General features: G+C 36.6%; 3 protein-coding genes across 10 annotated transcripts in view; all 3 read left to right on the top strand.

Moving 5' to 3' along the window:
* The window catches only part of LOC137233713 (probable deoxycytidylate deaminase), an 85,766-nt gene extending 75,549 nt beyond the window's left edge, over positions 1-10,217 (top strand). Inside the window, exon 2 of the mRNA XM_067756991.1 lies at positions 8,460-10,217. Within this exon, the coding sequence (XP_067613092.1) occupies positions 8,470-9,174 (705 nt within the window). The 5' untranslated portion in view covers positions 8,460-8,469 and the 3' untranslated portion in view covers positions 9,175-10,217. The remainder of the gene's footprint in view (positions 1-8,459) is intronic.
* A 3,514-nt stretch (positions 10,218-13,731) lies between these two features.
* rdgC (retinal degeneration C) overlaps positions 13,732-27,268 on the top strand; it is a 524,170-nt gene continuing 510,633 nt past the window's right edge. For 5 of the 8 annotated variants that reach the window (XM_067787743.1, XM_067787747.1, XM_067787750.1 and 2 more), the window contains exon 1: positions 13,747-13,944. The gene's annotated coding sequence lies outside the window, so the exon portion shown is untranslated. Of the gene's footprint in view, positions 13,945-26,052; positions 27,096-27,268 lie in introns of those variants that run through there. The other 3 variants (XM_067787748.1, XM_067787746.1, XM_067787745.1) reach the window with 3 other exon arrangements.
* LOC137252270 (probable ATP-dependent RNA helicase ddx42) lies at positions 13,934-18,471 on the top strand. Its single transcript, XM_067787754.1, has one exon. The coding sequence runs from the start codon at positions 17,448-17,450 to the stop codon at positions 18,462-18,464; it is 1,017 nt and encodes a 338-aa protein (XP_067643855.1). The 5' UTR covers positions 13,934-17,447; the 3' UTR covers positions 18,465-18,471.

The following is a 27,268-nucleotide window of genomic DNA, read 5'->3' as shown; positions in this document are numbered from 1 at the left end:
GTCTGAAAAAATCATAGAGATCGGTGGTATATATATTATATACTTCATATAAACTGTCATATTGACCCCTTTTTTACGGCTAGAAGCTTCAAGATTCATCAAATTTCATCAAATAGTTACGTTTACGTCATATATTTTTGAAATACGTGATTCGTAGCCATAGTTTTTACATGCAGACCACAAAAAACGTGAAGCATTGCATCCTCACACAGATTACCTACCTATTTTTTATTTTATATTTATCTTAAAAATCGTTTAGATATGTTCAAATTTCACCAAATGCTTACGTGTATAGCATATATTGTTGTCTGAGAAAATCATAGATACCGGTGGTATATATAGTATATATCCCATACAACCGATTGTTCAGATAAGAAACTTTGCGCAATTTCTTCCCCATTTTAACAGTTATAAGCTTCAAATTTCACCGATTTCTTACGTATATAGTATGTATTGTTGTGTCAAAAAATCATAGAGATCGGTGATATATATAATATATATATGATGGTATATATAGTATATATATATTTTTTTTACGATTTCGGCCCCATTTTAACAGCTAGAAGCTTCAAATTTTACCAACTGCTTACGTGTATAGCATATATTGATGTCTGAAAAAATCATTGAGATCGGTGGTACACATAGTATATATCTCATACAACCGATTGTTCAGATAAGAAACTTTGCGCAATTTCTGCCCCGTTTTAACAGTTAGAAGCTTCAAATTTCACAAAATGCTTACGTATATAGCATATATTGTTGTCTGAAAAAATCATAGAGATCGGTCGTATATATATTATATACTTCATATAAACTGTCATTTTGACCCCTTTTTTACGGCTAGAATCTTCAAAATTCATCAAATTTCATCAAATAGTTACGTTTTCGTCATATATTTTTGAAATACGTGATTCGTAGTCATAGTTTTTACACGCAGACCACAAAAAACCTGAAACTTTGCATCCTCACACAAAGTACCTACCTGTTTTTTATTTTATATTTATCTTAAAAATCGTTAAGGTATGTAGATCTGTTCACTATATATTTCTTATCTTATACATCCGATTATTCGGAGATTACGAACGGGATAAGATTATTGTTCAGCCCCATTCATGAAAGGTATGTAGTCTTCGGCACAGCCGAAGACAGTCCCGTTCTTACTTGTTAACTTTAACTTTAACTTTCGCTTTAACTTTAACTTTAACCTTAACTTTAACTTTAACTTTAACTTTAACTTTAACTTTAACTTTATTTTTAACTTTAACTTTCGCTTTAACTTTAACTTTAACTTTAACTTTAGCCTTAACTTTAACTTTGACTTTAACTTTAACTTTAACTTTAACTTTAACTTTAACCTTAACTTTAACTTTAACTTTAACTGTAACCTTAACTTTAACTTTAACGTTAACGTTAACTTTAACTTTAACCTTAACTTTAACTTTAACTTTAACTTTAACCTTAACTTTAACTTTAACTTTAACTTTATGATCCGTGGTGGGCGTGAGCTTAGCACCTGCTAACAAGCCAACCTAATATAAACGCACGCAAGTCATTTTCTGTCAAAAATGTCTCATGCACATACAACTTGTATGAGAGCAACTCAAATTGAATTTGCTGCGTGAACACCTAACTCGATTTCCAATTTTTGTTCTGCATGACATTTAGATTTGACGTTTACATTGTCGCAACGCATGCTTATTTGGGTTAGGGCAAAAAACGCCGGTTGGCTTGTAAGCGACCATATATGTATACGATAAGCGATAGCACAATGGCTACTTCGTTAAAATCAACGACAGCTCTTTTAGTTTAATTTGGATGGTCGTACGGTGAGGAAGTGTCTCACGCGCGCTTAAAACAGAGTACCAAAGAGTGCGTGTGACTCATGTTCACCGTTAAAGCATTGAAATCAAACTAAATAAATAATTGATTTTGCTTTCGTGCTCGCTACGCGTTCGTGTTTACTAACACATTCTCAATTTGATAACCGTGTAAATGTAGTGGTGCCCACCGCTGTTTATGATAGAGATCCAATTTTATGTATTTGGCCTGTTGCTAACACCGAAACTTTACGAACCTTTTCGAACCTTTTCGAGCCTTTTTGACAAATATCCGTTACGGTTTTTTTGATTTAGTCGCCAAGCCCGCGATAAAATCTATGCAATAGCTTAAAAATCTATATATATAAAAGGAAAGGCTAAAATTTGTGTTAGTTGATCGCCGGTGTTTGAAGAGCTGCGTCGGTCGATTTTGTTCAAACGTTGAGCCGGGTACCCCTAGAATGTGTTTATATAATATGGATATCAAATGAAAGCTGTTGAGTGCTTTAGTACAGAGTAATATATTATACCGCTTGGTGACTAGGGTCTCAAGATATAGACCAAAACGTGGACGCGGATACCCCTAGAAGGTGTGGGTAATATGGATATGAAATGAAAGCTGTTGCTGAGAGCTCTAAAGTAACTTTCATTGTGATATTCGATTTAGTCGCATCAACCTGGCAAAACTGCATGCGAAGCCGAAATAGAGACATGAATTAATAATACCCACATACCTATTTACATACGTCCTATTCGATTTGCCTGAAATTTGGTATATAAATTTGCCTATATTAGTATTTACGACCCTTTTTTTCCGGGAAGTAGACCAGAGACGGACTAGGACTGATATTAGGACTAGGACTGAGATTAGGACTAGGACTGGGACTGAGACTCGGAGTGGGACTGGAACAAAATACATACCACCCTCTGGTACAGGCAATAAGGGATGAAGAAGAATGAGAAGAACGTGAGAGAAGAGAAAAGAGAGAAGGAGACTGAGAAAGAAATAGAATGAGACGAATATAGAGATAGATGAAGCGAAAAAGACGGAGGGAGTAGTGAATAAAAAGATCAGGAAAAAGTGAAAAGCGATGGGGGAGGGCGGAGTTAGACGGAAAAAGCTTATTAAAATGTATGGAGGGGCCAAATTTAGGGGAGAACAGCGTCTGCCGGGTCTGCTAGTAGTACTATATAAACTTCTTACGGGTCGGCCTAAATCTCCTTGAAAGTATATCGTACCTTGTATTTATTTATGCATAAGCCTCATAGTCGTATTCTGACATATAAAGCGAAATTATGGGGATGACAGTTGCTGTAATAAAGAGAATATATCTACTTAAGATTCAGTAACCTAACCGCTATGATAGGAGTATAAAAGCCCAATAAGTTCGCTGATTAGGAATACAAATTTCGAGGCATCCCGTAACTATTATATGTAACAATACATATCCTAGCTCGTGCAGGGCTATTTCAAAAATACTTACATACACACAAAAATATACAATTTTTTTTGGGTGTATCAGGTCAACCTAATGAAAACGCTTTGCGTTTGCGTAATACACGAACATAAACGTGTCCTCGTGCACACTCAGCAAAGGCTGCATTAAATTTGAATGCTTATTCTGTGTTGAAAAATTCTTGTGTTTCAGTCAATTACTTAATTCTTTCTTCAAATCAGTCCAGGAGTGCAGTCTTTTCTTGCATTACGTAATGAAGAATAGGTTCACTTTAAAGCCACATTCTTTGGCAAGGGCTGAAAGAATGAAGCAACTGCAATCTTAAATCAATGGATTTTAAACTACAAATTATTGCACAGTTTTACAGCTCTTCTTCATTGTTACAATAGGCGTGTTCCATTGAGTTATAGAGCTCTGGTTCACGATCAAATCTCATTGGACGATCTGGATCAACTTTATGAGAGCTGGTAGCACTAATATAAAACATATTGTAACGATTTTACTTGCAAATCCTCTTATTTGCAATCCTCTGCTAAGTTCGAATCACTAAACTGTTGAATAAATAACTCCAATATTGAATGATGGAAAAATGGCCTTTATTAAAGTACTTCACAATAACACTTATACTTTGCTACTCGCTGGCTTAATCACCAAACTGATTGATAACTCAAATGAAACTCTACTATTGGCCGCCAGATCGCGTGCTTAAGCAAACTGATTGATAGCTCAACTCAAACTGAATTACTTCTTACTCGCCTGCCCCGCTTTTATAGTTTACGCTGCACACTTCTAGGCTCTTCGATTTCCAGAACTTACTAGTTTGTTTCGGCTACAAAATCGCCAGCCACAACTACGTGCACAAATTATTGCTCTCTCTTGTGACAACTCAGATAAGATATATGCATGTGTTTGTGCATTGCCGCTCCGCTGTTCGTTTACGTACATATGTGTAGACGCAATTATTTATTCGTTTATGTAGATACATAATGATTGAATTATTGATGTGAATGTTTGTAGTTTACAGTCTCTCGCGCATACATAGGCGTATAAGTAAATGCATCTGTGTGTGACTTATTTCGGCTGCCTTATATATGTGTATACATGATTTGATTATTGACGTAAATACTGCTTATCGTGGCCTTAGCATCGCCTTAGTGATGGGATAACTTATACTATGTTCAAACAGAAAGATAAATTGAGGAAATTTCGATTTGAATTGAGTGCTGTTCATACAACTCGATTTAGCTCACACAATAGTAATTTGATAGCTGGTTGGCTCATCTCTACAGCAAGAACATACTTTTGTTCAGACTGTCAAAATGTGCGTGTTGGTATTAGGCGAATGAAATGGAAGGAAAACATAAAACTTTGAAATTTTTGTTTGTTGTAAGAAAATGTGTTCAATGTTTTGGTTTCATTTTGAGTTTGCCATCTTCTTTTGACAATCCCTACTGCAGTGAAATGAAAGACATAAAATCAGCTGATGAGATGAGCCAACCATGTAGTTCAGCCATGCACAACTGAGGTTGAAATCTACTCAATAAACACACTTTACAAGGTTGTATTTGCAGTTTGAAACAATTTATTACGCAATTTTTTTTAAATTGGCAATTTATTATTACAATTTATTATATGATAAATTGAGTAATAAATTGCCCAAATAGTATAAATTGCCAATTTGGTGTGTGTTTGAACCTAGTATTAGTGATGCTAATATCCGTGACAATATGTTTTGTTGAAAATAAGAAGAAATGTACACAAAAATTGAAGATACTGATAGAATTATTAACATTTAAATAGGTTCGCACGTAAACAAACTATTTATTTTCCTTACATTTTCTTCAAGTTGTTTACTCCTTCCGTGTTTTTATACTCAGTTGAGCAGAGCTCACAGAGTATATTAACTTTGAATGGATAACGGTTGGTTGTACATGTATAAAGGAATCGAGATAGATATAGACTTCCATATATCAAAATCATCAGTATCGAAAAAAAATTTGATTGAGCCATGTCCGTCCGTCCGTCCGTCTGTCCGTTAACACGATAAATTGAGTAAATTTTGAGGTATCTTGATGAAATTTGGTATGTAGGTTCCTGGGCACTCATCTCAGATCGTTATTTAAAATGAACGATATCGGACTATAACCACGTCCACTTTTTCGATATCGAAAGACGGATAAAGCGATGAAACTTGGTAGGTGAGTTGAACTTATGACGCAAAATAGAAAATGTGTAAAATTTTGGACAATGGGCGGGGCACAGTCCACTTTTAAAAGAACGTAATTTAAAAATTTTGCAAGCTGTAATTTGGCAGTCGTTAGAGATATCATGATGAAATTTGGCAGGAACATTACTCCTATTACTATATGTATGCTTAATAAAAATTAGCAAAATCGGAGGACGACCACGCCCACCTAAAAAAAAATTTTTTTAAAGTCAAATTTGAACAAAAAACTTTTGATGTCATAAGTCGGACCCAAATTTAGCAGTCCTTGTGAAATTTGGTAGGGGCTAAGATTTTTGGACGATAACTATTTTCTGTGAAAAAGGGCGAAATCGGTTGAAGCCACGCCCAGTTTTTATACACAGTCGACCGTCTGTCCTGCCGCTCGGCCGGTTACACGATAACTTGAGCAAAAATTGATATATCTTTACTAAACTCAGTTCACTTACTTATCTGAACTCACTTTGTATTGGTGTAAAAAATGGCCGAAATCCGACTCTGACCACGCCCACTTTTTCGATATCGAAAGTTACGAAAAATGAAAAAAAAAATGCCATAAGTCTATACCAAATACGAAAAAAAGGGATGAAACATGGTAATTGGATTGGTTTATTGACGCAAAATATAACTTTAGAAAAAAACTTTGCAAAATGGGTGTGACACCTACCATATTAAGTAGAAGAAAATGAAAAAGTTCTGCAGGGCGAAATCAAAAGCCCTTGGAATCTTGGCAGGAATACTGTTCGTGGTATTACATATATAAATAAATTAGCGGCACCCGACAGATGATGTTCTGGGTCACCCTGGTCCACATTTTGGTCAATATCTCGAAACCGCCTTCACATATGCAACTACAACCACTCCCTTTTAAAATACTCATTAACACCTTTCATTTGATACCCATATCGTACATACAAATTCTAGAGTCGCCCCTGGTCCACCTTTATGGCGATATCGCGAAAAGGCGTCCATCTATAGAACTAAGGCCCACTCCCTTTTAAAATACTCATTAACACCTTTCATTTGATTTCCATATCGTACAAACAAATTCTAGAGTCACCCCTGGTCCACTTTTATGGCGATATCTCGAAAAGGCGTCCACCTATAGAACTAAGGCCCACTCCCTTTTAAAATACTCATTAAGACCTTTTATTTGATACCCATATCGTACAAACAAATTCTAGAGTCGCCCCTGGTCCACCTTTATGGCGATATCTCGAAAAGGCGTCCATCTATAAACTAAGGCCCACGCCCTTTTAAAATAATCATTAACACCTTTCATTTGATACCCATATCTTATAAACAAATTCTAGAGTCACCTACTTATATCTTTAATATCTATACATATCAAACCGTATACATACATATCGACATGCCATACGAAAACTAGCACTGGAATTTTAGTGTCTGATTGAATTTAGTAACTTCACTTTTCAATACTTACACTTCGTCTTCTGGATGACAAAAACAAACACTCAACCTGAGTTTCTGAGGCTTTCGATGATAAAATAGGTTCTTTATATTAAAATATAGATAGATCTCAGGACCTTGTGTAGATATTGACCATGTTAATTAAAAGAAACGTTGCGCTCGTAATTGAAACTCTCCAAATACAGCATATTCCTATCGAAAATACCGGTTTCGATGACGTTGAAATTCATAAAGCAGAAGCGAATCACAAATACAATACACTCCAAAAAAGCGCGAGTCCTAAGTCAGTACTTTTTTTACTATAAATCATCGCGGGAATGTGAAACTCGTGAACGAACCATATTAGACCATTTCAAAAGTTGCGGCTTTGGACGCATAACGTGGACAGGGGATAACGCTGATATGTTTTTATTCGGTATGGATAACAAACAGGTTTTGAAGCGTGTTTGATTATAAATACAATTTAATTACGATATCCCAACCTGTTTGGGAGATATGAGTTAAAATTAGCCCTGAGTAACCATAGCTTGCTTCTCGAAAATATGAGAACTAAACGGCAGTTGTTGATATGGGTTAAACTGTGTTTATTATCTTCCAACCATTATCTAAGTTTTCACCTAACATGCGAGCCAGTGATAAACCTGAAATTGTTTTACTTAAACTGTGTGTTTAGAATGATGATTTAATGTTAAGCTTCTAAATTCTAAAATTTTGAAGTTATGAAAATATTCGGGCTTTCCTATTCACTTCCTACCGAACTGTCTTACTCGATTTACTAATACCTCCAATAAACAGCGACAGAAGGCTTTGTGAAAAGTTCATTGGCGCATATGGGAAAGGAAATCAGTATTTTGCGTTTTCTGAAAATTGTCTATGTTTATCTATGTTATTTTGAGGTGATCGCTGTTTTGACCTAGGTGTGTGATATGACAATGCAACGAATAAAAGCTCAAAATTTGGTGTACTGGCTTATCTGGAAACAGATCGATTAGTATTGAAAATGGGCGATATCGAAGGCCTTGATGAGTGTTATCGATGTTGATAGTCCTTTACCGGATGCAGATCCGGTACGTTCCGGTAACAAGCACCATTGAGGCACCAGCCCGGCCATTTCGGGAACGATTTAGTATGACCACATGAAACCTTCAACGCCATCCCGCCTTCCCACCCCCTATATACATGAGGAACTTGGGGTCGCCAGAGTCTCGGCTGTTAAAGTAACAGGATTCGCCACTGGTAGGTGAGGTTGACAATTGGGTTGGAGAAGCTATATTTTGCGCTGGCAACCCCTTGAAAGGGTTATGTTACACAACCCGTTGAATCAATTTGGTATTTTAGTCGCCTCTTACAGCCATACCTATCGCGGGTATATTCTGAGCTCTACCCGCTGGGGGCCCAGCCTTTATACCACCTACATTAGTGATATTTCTCTTTAAATGTAACCCTAATATGTATACATATGTATATGAGAGCAAATGGCATCACGTACGTTTATTTGTTTTATTAAACAATTTTATTTTATTTTTATAGCGTACGTATAATGACTGAACATGACTGTGATGCATCCACCTCATCAAATAGCAGCGATGACAACCGCCTATCCAGTTCTGAGTCTCACTCGGGCTCTCGATCACCCTCACCATTTATAGGAGACAACAAAGGATATGTTAATCTTTTAACAGATACACAATTTCACAAAGAAATTAAGGAATTGGCTGCGAAGCGGAACATTCATTTAAATAATCACTTCCAACTTTGTACATTAGATGCCACAGATTGTATAACAAATGTGGGTGATGATAATAATCGTTTACCTGTGCACGAATTTTTTATGGATATAGCACTACTTGCATCGGCTCGAAGCGATGATCCTAAAACGAAAGTTGGCGCTTGTATTGTAGATCGAAATAATCATATTATTGGCATTGGTTATAATCATTTTCCAGCCAACTATACGAGTGAGCCTTATTCATGGGGTAAAGATAAGTGGGATCCGTTATACAATAAACTTACTTATGTCATTCATGCGGAATCGGATGCTATACTTGGACCACGACCAGCTGATTTGCGGGGCTCCACAATATATTCAACTCTAATGCCTTGTAATGAATGCGCAAAACTTATCATACAATCTGGAATACTAAATGTTTACTATTTGAATACAAAATCATTGGAAAAGTGGATATATCAGGCCTCGTTACGTATGTTAGATGCTGCTCGGGTAAAATTACAAAAATTAGAATGACGAACAAGAACAAACTGGCACCTGTAAAGATTAAATGTATTTTCTATTCTCAATGAAAAACAGCAACAATGTACATATTTCTTTCTAAGGTCTATGTATGCATAGTTTGTTACGATATTTACCTACATATCGTTAGTTTAATTGACAAATACCCTAAACAACAAATTTAAATTTTTACAGGAGAAGCGAAAAACCATTTTATTTTTCCCATTCTCTACATACGGATATCGTTAATGCCTTTGCAAAACCAACTATCAATAAATTGCAAAACCAACCAAATACCATTATGTGGCAATCTGGAGATTTCTTAGCCATGAGCTCGGAGCATCAAGTTCCATCCAAAAAAATTCTAACTTTCATATTTGAATATCTCCCTAACGGGCAGGAGCATTTGTATCATGAAAAAAATTCCTTAAGAAAAACGGGTGTAGAATAAGTTTTGCCTCTCCTAGTGTAGAATAAGTTTTGCCTCTCCTATAAAATTCAAATGCCGTCAGATAGATGGTTTTGCAAAAGCATAAACGATATGGCTTTCTAAAAGTAAAATAAATTCGTTGGTATTGGTTCTATCACTTCAACATTTTTACTCAGGATGTGTTTTAATATTGAATACCGAAATATGTCAAAAACGCACTTTCGAAAAATAAGTTGGTTAGAGCTTTTGTGAATTAGGCTAACGATATATGTATTTGTATATTTACCTGTAAATGTAAGTGTTTTCGACCACATACAAAACGTATATTTTAATTTTGTTTAACGATTATCTAGCTCAATTAATTAGTATTAAATGCAATTAAACATTTATTTATAATATTTGGTTTTGGAAAACTGCATTTAACTTAAAATTTTTTATATACATACATTATATTTAAAAAATTTTATTCATACATATTAACTATGTAGTAAGGCTTCCAAAGAGATGAGCTATTTAAGAAACATACATATACGAGAAATAAATATGTACATACATATGTATATATTCGAGTTTTATTTAAATAAATTTTATTTTGACCATCCATTTTATAAATATTCATATTACAAAAGGTTTTTATTTTAAATCCAACTATACATGGAGGTCCATCCCCTCGATTCAATTACGATAGCTCGTATCTCTATCGCTAGTCCAATCCCTGGCTCTTTCTCAATATCAGGCTTCAGCTTAGTACCACAGGATGGTTGCATATCTTTATCTACATCCGCATTGTTTACATGTTACTCGTTTCTTTCACATTTTGTCAGAGCAGATACTACTAGACAGGGACGGTGTTGAAGCTAAACCCGATTCAGAATAGAAATATATTTAGGAGAGTCTCACTCTTCTCAGTGTGTCACGTGAAAAGGATGGTTACAGTGAACGCGGTGTTTTGGGTTAGATTCCAGAATTGCTTGACTCCGTTATTTGTTGTGACGCCGTGCTGTTCCCGCCATAGGGCGTTCTGTAATCCGCGCCTCAGCACACCTCCACCACCTTCCTGCAATAACGCTGTTCAACAAGCCACAAGAAGTGCCCGCTGTTGCTTGCGTCGGAGGGCGCTGAGAGCTCACACTGCCGTCCCTCATCGCTTTTCCCTGGCCCTGCCTTTCCCTCTTTCTGGCACCAGCACACGGTTAGGATCGAGAAATAGACTCCTAGCCCTTGTCACCATGTGCACCGATTGCTAGTGCGGAACATAGTATGTGTTTGTGTCATCTGCCCAGTGCAGTTACAGCCACTAAAGCGATGCCACCTTCCCACCCGACGGGTGTTTTTGATGCACCTACTGCCACCGGTTTAAAATATGCCCGCAGTAGATATGCGGGCATGATCTAAACTCCTTACGCGCAAGGGGATGCAGGGGAGGGAGGTTAGTGCAACAAATAGGCAACCAGGTGTTCCGCATGGTGAACGGATACGCCCCCAACACGTTTTATCGCCTTCCCAGTCCCGATTGCCGTCTGCCAACGGGTACGTATTTTTTGCAGGGTCATTAAATCTGCACCGGCTCGCTTTGTTCTTGCTGAAAGACCTCCAGAAATTCTACCGAATTTCCCAACGAGGGCTGCAACCATGGCGAGAGAACATGACTTTGTGGGACAGTAAGACCTAGACGAGTCTCAAATCAGGGACGTAAGCTTGCGCATCAGACGGCTTGTGGATAAGCAATAGCGGCCGAAATATCAGTAACATCTAAAGAACTGCAAACTCTCTGCGGGTGTTGGTAAGCCATGCTCAATCGTGAAGTCCTTCTCAAATCCGACGAATCACAATGATGGAACATATATCGTGATAAAGTACTGTCGGATGTGAAAAAATGTGCGAGCATTTTCTGCCTGATGCACCCCTTGATTGATAAATCCGGCAGGCAAACATACATGCTTATAAACACAATTAAAGAGCGACTCTCATTACCATCGCCAACGAGACTGAAGAAACCATCAAACATTCTAAACCATCAAACGCAATAGGCTCGGACGGATTGCCATTTCTAAGCTAATAAATCTTGGCAATGAAGGACTCAGTTACCTGTCCATTCTATTCGTCTTGTCTCCGTCCACCTTTGTCATCCCTGAAAAATAGAAAGTGGCGAGGGTTGTACTGCTGCTAGGAAACCAGCTAAGCAAGAAGACTCCTACCACTCGACATATCTCCTGTCGCCAGAGGCCAAGGCACTTCGAAGCCATTCCGCTCCCTTCTTCATCGCAAGCACTAATGGGGCTTACAACCCATCGGGTTAGGGGGCATAGAATATACCCGCGGCAGGTATGCCTGTCGTAAGAGTCGACTAAAATACCCAAATTATTCAAGGGGTTGCCAGCGCAATTTATAGCTTCTCCAACTCAATTGTCAACTTCACCTCATGGCACTAGGGGGTGTGGGCGGGAAGGCCTTGAACGTTCAATGTGGTCATATTAAATCGTTCCCGAGATGGTTGGGCTTGTACCTCCTTGGTGCTTGTTACCGGAACGTACCGAATCTAAATCCGGCAAAAGACCATCAACATCGATAACACGTTTACGCTACAACAACAACATTTCATAGCAAACCTGCGGCTTGCCAGCAATCAGCATGGGTTTCGGAAGTTACATGGCACTGCCACCGTGCTTAATGTCATTAATACTCAAATAAATTGTGGATTGAACCAACAATCCCACCATAGAATAGTAATAGCAGTGCTAGACATGTCAAAAGCTTTCTGTTAAATACTCAGAAATCTGGTAATCCCAATAGACCGGTGAGATATTGAAGGGATTTTAAACGATAGATTCACTACGTCCCCAACCCAATTGTCAAGCTCACCTATCCGAGACGAATGCTGTTACAAATATAAACTTATTATACACATATATAGTAGGCGAGGTTTTACCGCTCCCAAGTTCCTTATGAAACATAAGGTGGGGGCGGGATGACCCAGAAAGTTCAACGAGGCCACCGTAAAACCGTTCCCGAGATGGTGGGCTAGCAAGGACTATTAGGATGAACATAATCAGGCCCGCATTCTCATCCACAAAGAATCGGCAGAGTCTTTTGAAGATAAATGCATGGAGAACCCCGTTATTAGAGCGCAATACCCCAAATACGCAGTCGAGGAATGTTGACTTCCCAGGGAGACGCGAATCACTTCTATATGGATATTGTTATTGGGTTAACCATGATACGTGGCTAACCCCTTTCTCAGAGTCTAATTCCCAGAACTCGCAGACTTCCCAGCGAGACGTGAGTCACTCTGGCACAACTTCGACCATTATACTGTATTAGGTTAAATTCTTACTTACACAGAGTCAACCCTAACATATGCAAAATATATTTATGTCTTGCATATCCCCACATAATACCCACCGTCTCTTCAATTGTAATGTGAATCAAACACCTCTACTATCTATGTATGTCCTTTGGCCCTATTGAAACTGCAAGTTTTCTTCATTAACACAGCTGAAAAATGAGGTAAAACCCAGTATGCGGCAAAGGTTAGAAGGATTCTCATCGAGTTATAGCTTTATTGATGCATTTATTCGTCAAAATTTGGGTTTGCATAGTACTGTTACTTTATCATTAATCTAACATTTCAATAAAGGATTACTGTTAGAAAGATTTGAAGAGGGTAAAAACGTCGAATTATATTTTACCACTTTTTGATTAATGGTGCGAGTGACTGCAATGCAAAGTGTCACGGCGTCATACAAAATATGGTCCAAGTGTCAATGAAAAACGGAACATGGCATTCTCTATAAAAAATTTGGTGATATTAATCCAATTTTTACTTGGAAATGTATCAAAGGAAAGCTCGTGTATTTTTTTGCTATGTATGTACTTAAAAGATTTTATGTATTGAAATTTTCTTATGGAAAAAAGGAAATGTCTGTTAAATAACATGAACTGTAAACCATATAATACGATGGTTCCCAACAAATGTAGCTTTTGTGGTAGTCAAAGGATTTCTGTTATTTTTTTTTACAGTAATATTAGGCAAAATATGAAAGCAGCTGAGTACTGTTAAGACTAGGAATGATTATGTATTAACATCTTCGCTTTCTGTCGTCAATATAAACAAAAGTACGCTGACCGACAGAGTTGGCACCAGTTTTCCATTACATTCGAAGCGGCGCGGACGTGTTTTCTTACTTGAAAGAGTGTTTGTTAAACGTGAAAATTGGTATATATCTACTATACGTATATTATAAGTGTATATATGTATGTATGTTCATAAATATTGTGCTAAGTGTGCGGGAGTTTTAGACGGACGCGGAAACTGACGAGAGCGTGAGTTTGACGACAAAATCGTTGCGACTTGTGTATGTATGTGAATAAATTCTTATACATAAGTACGTTTGAAACCTTAAAAAATATTCAATATGCATGTGTGTGTACAAGCGCTATGATTGTGCAATGAGATTGTTTATAAAGTGTCAGAATCATTTATGCGAGCATTTGTTATCTATTTTGTTGATATACATAAATAATAATTAAATATATTCTTGTGCAGTGAAACATGTGTTCAGCTTCGATTTATTTATAATGTATCCGTGTGTATTAGAAGTATTTAATAAGGAGTATAAAATAAAATATAATAAAAAAAATAATAATAAAATACTATGAAAGCACCAATGAAAGCAGGAAAACTGAATTTGGCAGCATACATATATGAGCCGTTTATTTTGAAAGTGGCATAAGTCATTTCATGTCGTTTAGGTTCAGTGGTAATTTGTTTGTATCTCTCCTCGCCTCCAGTTTTTTAGAGTCCAATATCCAAAAGATGCAATTCTTATTATTATTTTATAATTGTAGAAGCATCTATATATGCATTCGTTCAAAAATAACAATGCATTTAAGACCATGAGTTGAAAATGACTTATGCCACTTTCAAAATAAACGGCTCATATATATACGCAGTCATAGTCTATTGGTAGGCGTGCGGTATTAGAAATCTGACGACTCCAGTTCGAGTCTCAGCTAGGGGAAGAGTATAATTTCTAATTTAAAAATACAAAGTCATCGAAGGAAATCTTTGAGATCTTTGGCAGAATAAAAACAGCTATAGTGTTAGCTATTATTATTAATTCTTTTTGCTGTCACAATGAAGCATAATAATTTAATATGAAAATGTAGTAAAAATGTAGCGAAAGGCGTCTATAGCTCATTAAAAATTACAAATGAACAAAGTAAAGCAAAATACAATATAACAAAATAAAAGAAAATAAGATAAATTAAAAAAAAATTAAGTAAAATAAAATAAAAAAACGGAAATAAATGAAATGAAATAAAATAAAATAAAATAATATGAAATGCAAAGAAAAAAATTTTAAATAAATAAAAATAAAATAAAATAGAAATAATTAAAATTTAATTAAACGTAATGAAAAACTAAATAACATAAAAAAGTAAAATAAAATAAAATGTAATGAAATAAAATAAAATAAAATAAAAAAATAATGAAAAAATTAAATAAAAAATGATTTAGAATTAAACAAAAATAAATTAAAATAGAGTGAAATAAAAAAATGAAAAATAAAATAAAGAAAAATAAAATAAATAAAAATAGAATAAAATAAAATAAAACAAATTAAAATAAAATAAAGTAAAATAAAAAATAAAGCACAATAAAATAAAATAAAAAAATACCGGAAATGGACAAAAGTAATGTCATTTATAAAATCCCATGTAATGGAAACCAGAAAGAGCTGTGCAACAATGTATACGTTGGTACAACCAAGCACAAATCAGACAATGCCAAAATTCTTTTACACATAAAACTGCTCTAATGGCACACTGTGCATCGAGCGGACACTCTCCCAATTTCGCTAAAGCATCCATCTTACAGCAAGAAGCAAATTATTCCAAGCGTTTCTCACTTTAAATGTTACACATTATAAACACTCCGCCAAATATACGACTGAACTACAAGACTGATACGGACAACGTCGCGCATATTTACAGACATTTAATTACAAATAAAGTAGTAACAAACTCCACGCCTAAGCAAGAGGACGTGTATGTAAATGTATGTCATTCATTGTTACAGTTTCATCAATATTTTGTTTATATAATGTTATTTGTTTGTATAGATTTTGCAGTTTATATCCCTGAGGCCGGTTACCGCGGTGTAATCGAAATATATCGGATTTTTAAAGAAAACTTGTGTTTATTTTTTAATTGACCTCGAGCCGGAAAAACGAATATAAAAATATATTAATATGAAAGGTCGCCAAACAACGTACTCTAAAATAAAAAAATTTAAATAAAGCAAAATAAAAAAGATAAATAAAATCAAATAAAATAAAATAAAATAAAAGAGAAAAAAATAAAGAGAAAAATATAAGATAAAATAAAAATGAAACAAAGTAAAATGAACTGAAATAAACCAAAATAAAACAAAATAAAATAAATAAATAAATTATTCACATATTATTTTCATTGAATGTAATGAGTGATGAAGGCGTCTACTTCAAAATAATAATTTTGTTTATTAAATTATAATGTGCTATCGTGATGGAAAACGGTGAAAAATTATTACGAAGGCGTCTAAATTTTTCGAATGTAAAGTAAAATAAAATTAAATAAAACAAAATAAAATAAAATAAAATACAATAAAGAAATAAAACAAAATAAATAAGTGATCTACCGATAATAGGCTTTGGTCATCACTGAATGAACTGGTTGTTGCTGTTGTAGCGATTGTGTAAAAGTGAGCGGTCCCACGCCTTCAGAAATATATAGTCACATACCGACACATCCTCTACCAATAATTATCATTAGTCACATACTGACACACCCTCTACTAATAACTGTCATGCTCTTCTTACTTATACCATTTCCTCTTACACCTTTCCTTCGCTTTCCATATCCGCTCACTTATTAGCTATATTTCCGTAAACAACTTCCAATAAATAAATCTCTTTCTCTTTATTCGCAATTAACAACAACATTACATATTACAGTTACTATTATTAGTTTTAAGCTCATTTTTGTGAACTTAGTTATAAGCATTGCAGAAATTTGGAGATCATTAATAAAGTTTCATTCGAAAAGAACGGACTTCTTATTGGCGCAGTCGCACGCGAACTAAATACGCAAAATCCCACTACGTAAAAAAGTTAAAATTTTTACTAAAAGCAGTTAACACGTCTCAAAATACGGAGTGTTTTTGAAATAAAGAAAAAGAAGCAGAAACTTGTTTTATAAAAAGTTAAAATTGCGAAAAAAAAAAACCAAAAAAAAAAAATCGTTTATTAATACGTACATACGTACCTAAAATCAAACGAATAAAAACTGTAAGAAGAAAGTTTGGAAAAGTTCCAAAGACATGTGAATTCGTTAATATAAATATTTAAGATATTGGCTTATACCTAGACATTTTTTGAAAAGTGTATTTTTTTAAAAAATTAGACTGCCTATATATGTACATATGCATAAAACTGTACATGTGAAGAGAAAAAAAACTGTAAACAGAAGCAATTCAGCAAGAAAGTGTAGTGAGTACTTAGAGCAGCAACTTCCGTTAAGCATAAGCGATCCAGTGAGAGAGTGAAGCGAGCTTTAAGAGCAACATCAAGAACTTCCGTTCCAACGCAAGTAAACAAACGTTAAAGTAAAGTGAGTATTGAGAGCAGCAGCGACAACTTTGTTTCCAACTCAATGCACCAAAAAGCTCAGTCACTAGTACGAGCGACAACATACGTATATACAACAACAGAATCTACATAAATCAATGTATATATACATATAAAAAAAAAAAAACAAAAAAAAAAAAACACTTAAGTATTAACATTCAGTTTAGCGAAACAAGACAAAATTAAAAATGGATAATTTTGATGTTAGTGCTAAATTTAAGCTTATTTCAACTAATCTTAATAGTGTTCCACCGTATGATGGGAATGAAAACGCCTTGCTAGGGTTTGTAGAGCGAATAGATTTGATGATACCAACTTTAGAATCTTTTCCGGATGATTTACAAGTTTTACTTATAGGAAATATAAAAGATAAAATCGTTGGTAACGCTAGACGGTCATTGTTAATTAATGGCAATCCTCATACTTGGGAGCTAGTCAGGAAAGTTCTAGTAGATAATCACGGAGAGAAAAACTCTGTTGATGAAATTATTGATAAAATTAGGTCTTGCCGATGCGAATCAACAATAGAACATTTTTATAATCAACTTAATACATTATTATGTCGTTTAAATAATGCCTTGCAACTCAGTAATACTAAGATTGCTGGTATTAATTATGAAAGTAATGGGCGAATTGCTTTGAACTCTTTCAAGCACGGCTTACCAGAGCCAGTCAAAAGTATTATAGTTAGTCGAAATCCCAAAGATTTGAAAAGTGCTTACGATATTATAAAATCTAATGGGTACTTAAAATATAATGATCGGCATAGTTTTTTTAATAATAATAATAGTAGATACAAACAACAAAATAGAACAAACAGATTTTCGAGCGAGTTGTACAATACAAATAACAGTAACGTACAAAATAATATGAGTAACAAAAACGACTTACAATTCAACAACAATGTTAGCAGAGGTCATTATTACAATAATCATAATGATGCCCGTTTTCAACAACAATTAGGACAGCATAGTAGGAATGGCTTGCATCCAAATGCTTCAGTACAGTCGAGGTTATATTCTAATAGCAGTGGTCAAACAAATCGATCACAAAATCCATATCGTGAAAGTTCTTTTATTCCGAATACTATTAAAACGCAATTTAATGGAGATCCTGGGCAGGCAACAGTCGAACCAATGGAATTGGGCGTTAATGAAAATAATCAGGATTTTCAACTAGCCCCACAAGAAAATTACCTTATATAGTTGTACAAACACGTATAAAACCACTTAGATTTATAATAGATACGGGAGCAGAATTTAGCGTAATTAATCCCAAAATATGCAACCCCAAATATGAAATAAAACCCACAGTATTTTCATTGCGTGTTTTAGGAAGAAAAATATTCACAACAAATGAATTTAGAATACCGCTTTTTAAAGAGTTTAATAAAAATCCCTACTTTGTACATTTTGTAGAATACCCTTTTCACTTTTATTTTGACGGTATTATAGGGAATAACATTTTACTTAATCTAAATGTGATAATCGATTATAAAGGTAGGAAAATAATAACAGAAAATGCAACAATACCTATATATTTTAATGAAGATGAAGAAATTTCACTAGAAGATTACACAAAAAATGAAGACTTGCAGATATTTAGTTACGAGGAGGAACTAGAAATAAATCCAGTTGAAAGGTTTCCCAAACATTTAAATTGTAAGGATAGAGAAATTTTGACGACAGTTTTGAATAACTACCAGGATATTTTCTATAAAGAAGGAGAAAACCTACCTTTTACCACCGAAATTCAGCACAGAATACTCACTAAAACTGATACCCCTATATATACCAGACTCTATAGATATCCCGTAGTACATCGCGCGGAGGTAGACCGGCAGATTAAGGAAATGCTAGCCCAAAAAATTATCGTTCCCAGTAATAGTCCATATAATTCCCCTTTGTGGGTTGTACCCAAAAAGGCAGACGCAAGCGGAAAACCTCAATGGCGCGTAGTTATTGATTACCGGAAATTGAACGATCAGACAATTGATGATAAGTTCCCAATTCCAAATATGCAGGACTTATTTGACAAATTGGGAAAATGTAGCTATTTTAGCACTATCGATTTGGCGAAGGGATTTCACCAGATTGAGGTACACCCTAATGATAGAGCCAAGACAGCATTCTCAACAGCAGACGGTCATTATGAGTTCACGAGAATGCCTTTTGGGCTGAAAACGGCACCAGCAACTTTTCAGCGATTAATCAATTATGTTTTAAGGGACCATATAAACAAAATTTGTGTTGTCTACTTAGATGACATACTAATTTTTTCTACAAGCTTTGATGAGCATATTCTTTCTATTAAAAAAATTTTCGATACATTGCGTTCAGCCAATTTAAAAATTCAATTCAGCAAATGCCAATTCGCTGATTTAACCACAAAATTCTTAGGGCATATTATTTCAAAAGAAGGTATAAAACCAGATCCGTCAAAAGTAAAATGCATAGAAAATATGAAACCCCCAAGGAATGTTAAAGAAATAAAACAATTCCTTGGAATGACAGGATATTACCGCAAATTTATACGGGACTACGCAAAAGTAGCTTACCCTATGGTTCGCCTGTTGAAGAAAAATGCGATTTTAGACTTCCAAAATATTGACTTTTTGAACGCTTTTAATACTTTAAAGAAACTGATAACCAGCGAACCAGTTTTACAGCCCCCTGATTTCAATAAAAAATTCATACTCACGACAGATGCATCCCAATTCGCTATTGGTTGTGTGCTAAGTCAAAATAGTCACCCTATATGTTACGCTTCGCGAACTTTGTCGGATCACGAAATTCGATATTCTACTATAGAGAAAGAAGCTTTAGCTATGGTTTGGTCCGTGAAACATTTACGTACTTATTTATATGGGCGAAAGTTTGTTATACAAACGGATCACAAACCATTGACGTGGTTGCATAACATCAAGGAGCCAAACATGAAACTTCAGAGATGGAAAATTCTTTTAAATGAATATGATTTTGAAGTAACATATATTCGAGGAAAAGATAATGCAGTTGCGGATACCTTAAGTAGATTTTTTGACCAACTTGATGATAATTTAGAATGTAGAGATATATACAACAACATAGGAGATGGTGAAAATAAAATCGAAAGTCAGGAAGCGGTAGATGATGACTTAATGTCAGTGGATGCAACGGCGCATAGCGCATTAGAAGATAACTTAAAATACATATTTACAACAGAGAGATGCATTAATTGCTATAAAAACCAAATTTATTTGAGCTATGGCCAAGAGGAAAAATTTTACATTAAAATAGTAAACAAGAAGTGTCAAACTCATATTATAGTCACTGAAAATTCCGATTTAAAAAGTATCATGCAGAAGTGTCTAATAAATAAAGGTGTTATGTGTATTTACTGTGAAAGTACTGAGCTTTTTGTAAAATTTCAGTATTTGTATGTAAATTTCTTTGAAAATAACAACCTTAAGCTTTACAAATCAGTTGTAAAACTTAACGAAATTACAGACAAAAATGAAATTTTAACAATTATAGAAAACGAGCACCAACGTAACAATCATAGAGGAATACAGGAAGTTTTCCTTGAATTGAAGAATAAATATTTTTATCCAAAGTTATATAAACTGATAACGTACTTAATAAATAATTGCTCAATTTGTCAAATAGCTAAGTTTGATAGAAAGCCAGCCAAAATTCTTTACCAAGTAACAGAGTCGCCCACTCATTTTAACGACATTGTACATATAGACATTTGGTTTCCGTATAGGAATACCATGTACCTCACAACTATCGATAAATTTTCAAAATATGCTACCTTTCATAGAATTAATGACAGAAATTGGATAGCAATTTTAGCCGCTTTGAAGCAACGAATCCAATTTTTAGGTAAAATGAACAAAATTGTGTTTGACAACGAAAGGTGTATTTTACACAGTGCTGTTCGTTTGTTTTTAAAAGAACAGAACATTCAAACACATACGACAACAGCATACCTAAAAACTGGAAATTCTGACGTAGAGCGACTTCACGGAACTTTGAATGAACATTTACGATTAATGGAAGCCGATATTCAAAACAAAGATCTAGATTTAGACGAAAAGCTTTTTAAAATTTTCATATCTTATAATAATACTATTCACTCGACAACAAGGAAAAGACCCATAGATTTTATAATAAAAAATTTCAGTAAAGAATATATTGATGAACTGAGTAAGCTATATGAAAAAGAAAAAGCCGAAAGAATTCAAAAGTTAAATAAAACTAGAGATCAGGAACCAAAGGAGCTCGTAGATAATATTGTTTGCAGTAGACAAATTGCTAAAAATAAGCCTAAGTATAAAAAACTAACTGAATATAATAAAAATGGTAATTATGTTACTGATAACTCAAATAATCGAAAGCCTAGATATTATAAGACACAACTAAAAAGACGTTACAAATTTCAGGAGTAGTATAAGCATTAGCGTCATTATAAGAGATTATTTCAATTCGTATAATTAAGGTTCAGAGATGTGCTTCTTATTTACGAGGACGCAAATGTCTTAGGGGCGGAGGAGTCACATACCGACACATCCTCTACCAATAATTATCATTAGTCACATACTGACACACCCTCTACTAATAACTGTCATGCTCTTCTTACTTATACCATTTCCTCTTACACCTTTCCTTCGCTTTCCATATCCGCTCACTTATTAGCTATATTTCCGTAAACAACTTCCAATAAATAAATCTCTTTCTCTTTATTCGCAATTAACAACAACATTACATATTACAGTTACTATTATTAGTTTTAAGCTCATTTTTGTGAACTTAGTTATAAGCATTGCAGAAATTTGGAGATCATTAATAAAGTTTCATTCGAAAAGAACGGACTTCTTATTATATTTTTCCTTGTGTTTTGGGTCTATGAGACCTTTATTATAATGAAAGACTATCTCCACTTTTATTTTATGGAACATTATTATATTTACTACGGAAGCTCTATTTATGACCGAGTTTGATTGGGTGCAGAAAGAGGGGAAGGCGGGAGAGAGATAAGAGGAGAGAAGGTGGGTACGAGTGAGATACATGAATGGAGGTAGTGGAAGATTAAACTATAGAATATATAAGGCAGAGAGAGCAGAAGGCAGGAATGAGGAGAAAATAAAATTTTTTATGTGTGGCAAGCCAATTTTCGGTCAGGACAACGAGGCCTAGTATGCTATTAGTCAAATAAAAATACGTTGCAAGGTAAATGAAGAGTAAGGAACTTGTTTTATTAAAAACCAACCAATTACATATCCGTAACACCTGAAAAAAGCAGAACCGGGGCCTATACGTAACATTTTTGTATTATTATGTGGTACAAAGGAGAGTTACATACATACTAACACTCAAATTAAGCTAAGCGTGTTAAAAAATAGAAGAGAGATCTGTGATGTGTAAATATATTGCTTTCAACACAAAACATTGTTTTTGCTAATTGGTGTAAAATACATTTGCCGACAAGGCCTATCATATTTTGTCCCCTGTCACCAATCTGAAACAAACGCATGACAACAATTAAGAATATAAAAAAAAAAATAAGCAAAAAATAATAAAATTTAAAAAACACAAGCAATAGGAAAATTATATCTATATGCATGTTGCGAAATAAGAGAAAAAAGAATCGGCTACAAAAATTCCCACTAGCCGCAATAGAAAATGTGAAAATAGAAAAATTATGAAAAATGTTGTTCTGAAAGTACGGTGATTGTATGTGTGAGTTTCTGAATTTTTTTGTACACTTTATTGCCATGCCATATGTTATTTTAATATATTTTTGGTGTAAAAAAAGTCAAAACACTTAAATCTAAAATATTCACGAATTGTTGCATAAAAAATGTGTATATTTTATGGTATATATGTATGTACGAGCATACGAGTTTGTGTTTGTGCTCTTTTTCATAAACACAAAAAATATAGTTATGAAAATTAAAAACATATATATCTATGAAACTGTATTACATATTTACATGCATACATACTTAGCATGTTGTCAATTTATGCATATGGAAACAAGAGAAAGTCGGTTCTATGTACCGGAGCGACTCGGGATTTTTCCCGACCAAGGACTGTCATTTCAGTGTGACCCCATTTAATTTGTTTCGTCCCTCCCACAAATTGTCATCCTCCCAGCAGCTCCTTGCAGCAGGACTGCTACATATTCTTTACTCCGGGAAAGTATCGAACCCAATCCGGGTCCGTCTCCTGACCCCGGTCCTGAGAAATGGTTTTGCTGCATTTGCCAGAAAAGAATCTTTTTAGGACGGTCATACTCTGTTCAGTGTGTCTCGTGCAAGGGATGGTTGCATCGGACAGGTTGTTTTGGGCTTGATCCCAAAACCCGACGTCCACGTAACTTTTATAAATCTTTTGTGGCTCCTTGCTGCTCACGTCCAAGGGCGTCCCGTAGTCTACGCCTAAGCGTATCCCCACTACCTTCCAGCAGCTTCGGTGCTCAGCAAGCCACAACAAGTACCCGCTGCTGCTCGCGCCCCACGGCGCCAACAACTCAAACAGCTGATACCACTCATAACTACTACCTTCGTAGTAGAGCTGGTAGCAATGCTGAGCATCAGCCCCTGCCCCCGTATTCTTCTCCCCCCTCTTTTCTGGCAGCAATCGTGCAGGTCAGGGAAACAGACTCTTAGTCCCTGCCTCCGTTTGCACCGTCTGCCAGCACAGAATATATAGGTTTGCGACATCCGCTCAATGCAGCTCCTGCCTTGGGTGGTGCCACTTTCCTAGATGTTCTGGTCTCCGCGACGGCAACCCCTCGACGGGTTTCATCGCGCCATGTTGCCAGGACGCAAACTCAAATCATCCGGGTACCCCAATGCTTGCCCAAGGGCGCCCAGTCCCAAGGCCACAACAGCAATTGCGTCCTGGCCTTCCACAACCTAGGCGTAGTCACCCGTCACTTACCCCTAGAGTGGCGGCGTCACCCCTCATGCACTTCAGAATTCTGCAGTTAAACTGTAATGGACTAACTGGGAAGATTACGGAGATAGTCGATTTCATGAAGCGGTACAACATCCGCATTGCTGCGATTCAAGAGACTAAACTCACAGCAAGATCTGCATTGCAGACCTGCTCTGGTTATAATGTCCACAGGAAAGACCGCGAGAGCGGAAATGGAGGCGACCTCACGTTTATTATACACCACTCTGTGCAATATTATATATTTGATGCTGGCATCGACCGCAGGGACAATGTCTTAGAACGTCAAGGCCTATCTGTCCGGTCAGGCGATGCAAATCTAGAAATCATCAACATCTACATCCCTCCTGTCACCTGTTGCCCCAGTGGATACCGCCCTAATATCGAGGCCTTACTCACTGGCAACAATCGCATTATCTTAGGCGATTTCAATGCCCATCACGACCTATGGCATTCAAACTTGCGGGCGGACAGTAGAGGTGAGATGTTGGCGGATCAAATAGACGAAACGACGTTCTGCACAATAAACGGAGACGCCCCCACACGTATGGTAGGAAGCTGTCATAGCTCGCCAGATATCTCAATCGTGAGCGCAGAACTCGTAAACTGCGTCAACTGGCAGCCGATGGTAACATTGGCATCCGACCACCTGCCCATACTTATTTCGTTCGAGCGTACCGCCGACTTCATCGTCACCGAAAAACGCACTTTCATTAACTTCAAAAAAGGAAAGTGGGAAGAATATAAATCTGCAACAGACAGCAGCTTTGCTGCCCTCCCTATCCCGACTGATGCCCGCCAAGGGGAGCGTGCCATCCGTAAGGTCATTGAATCCGCCTCGGCACATTTCATTCCCGCCGGGAGAATTCCCGAAATCCGGCCCCACTTCCCGGCGGAGGCCGCGAGCTTAGCGAGGGAAGGCGACCTTATAAGACAGCTTGATCCAGGCGACCCCCAAATAAGGGATATAAACCAACGCATCAGATTGCTTGTGGACGAACACAAGCGGGCGAAATGGGAAGAGCACCTAAGAGGTTGTAACCTCTCTACCGGTGTAGGTAAACTTTGGTCCACCGTAAAGTCCCTATCGAATCCGACTAAGCACAAAGACAAAGTTTCCATCGCCTTTGGCGATAAGGTGCTGTCGGATGCGAAAAAATGCGCGAGCGCTTTCTGCCGACAATATATAATGCATCCTACGGTCGACAAAGATAGACGGAGAGCCAATAGACACGCACATAAACCCAAATTCAGCGCGTCACCAATTACCATCACCGCTAGAGAGGTTGAGGACGCCATTGGTCGCGCTAAACCATCCAAAGCAGTGGGCCCAGACGGCATAGCCATGCCGATGCTTAAAAACCTAGGGAAAGAGGGTTTCAAATATTTAGCGCATGTCTTCAACCTCTCTTTCCACCTTTGTCATACCCGAGAAATGGAAAATGGCCAAGGTGGTCCCGCTACTAAAGCCTGGGAAACCAGCTAACGTAGGTGAGTCATATCGTCCGACGGCATAGCCATGGTCGGCAGGCATCGGTGCAATTCAGAAACGAAACATCAAAACAAAGGAGAATTAAACAAGGGGTGCCACAGGGTGGTGTCCTATCCCCGCTTTTGTTTAATTTCTACATATCTAAGCTACCTTCACCACCGGAAGGAGTCACAATCGTTTCCTACGCCGATGACTGCACAATAATGCCCACAGGCCCAGGCCCAGAAATCGATGAGCTATGCAATAAAATAAACGGCTATTTCCCTGATCTCTCCAGTTTTTTCGCCTCGCGAAACCTGGCATTTTCACCGACTAAATATTCCCTGACCTTATTTACAACATGGACGCCCCAAATGTCGACCATATTGAACATCCACGTCGATGGCACTACGCTACCGACTGTCCTACACCCCAAAATCTTGGGTGTGACGTTTGATCAGGATCTACATTTTGGTGCGCACGCAACCGCAATTGTTCCAAGAATTCAGAGCCGTAATAAAATCCTCAAATCCCTTGCTGTTAGTACCTGGGGAAAAGATAAAGAAACGCTCTTGACCACATACAAAGCAGTTAGCCAGCCGATTACGTGCTACGCGTCACCCATATGGTCGCCAAGCCTAAAAACCACCCACTGGAAGAAACTACAGGCCTGCCAAAATACTGCTCTCAGAATCGCCACGGGCTGTCTTCTTATGTCCCCAGAACACCATCTGCATAATGAGGCGAGAATACTCCACATCAGGGAGAGAAATGAGATGCTGACCAAACAGTTTCTGTTGAATACCCAGAAACCTGGGCATCCCAACAGACATCTGATTGACGAACCAGCACCGCCTAGGGGCCTAAAGAGTCATCTCCGTAAGCATTTTGAGGAAATACGGCACCTGAGAACCTAGCCGTATGAAGCCAAAAAACACAAGCAGGTCCTTGGTGAACTCCATAGACAGGCGTCGGACCTTTATGTCGGGAATTGCCCGGTGAATCCAGTACTTGAAGAAAAATATCCAGAACTCGCGGAAGAGGAACGCATACTCCCCAGGGAAACGCGTGTCACTCTTGCTCAACTTCGTTCTGGATACTGTAACAGGTTAAACTCTTACCTATCCAGAATCAACCCCGACATACAAAATGTATGCCCCGCTTGCAATGTGTCCCCACATGACACCAACCATCTCTTTAATTGTAATGTGGAACCAATGCCTCTAACACCCCTTTCCTTATGGTCCACCCCTGTTGAAACGGCAAGTTTCCTTGGACTCCCATTAGAGGATATTGATGACAATTTGTGATCGGTCGCGGCTATTAGGTGGGGCGAGCATTGCTACAACAACAACAACAACGCCAGTGAAAGCATTTATTTCGACATTATTGGAAATTTACGTTACAAAATATCTAAAAAGGTAATTAAAGAACATATTTAAGTTTGTAAATTATTTTAAATGTTTTCAAATGAAATATTAAATAGCTATTAAATTTGCCTTTGGAATAAGTTTTGTTATAGACGTCGTAACACGATAGACCAAGCACAACTAAATTTCTTGAAACGATTTTAGTAATTGGTGGTTTTATATAA

This window comes from Eurosta solidaginis, chromosome 5 (assembly GCF_040869045.1).
Source record: "Eurosta solidaginis isolate ZX-2024a chromosome 5, ASM4086904v1, whole genome shotgun sequence".
NCBI lineage: Eukaryota > Metazoa > Arthropoda > Insecta > Diptera > Tephritidae > Eurosta > Eurosta solidaginis.
Note: the sequence above shows the minus strand (reverse complement) of the source record. Positions and strands in the feature narration are given on the sequence as shown.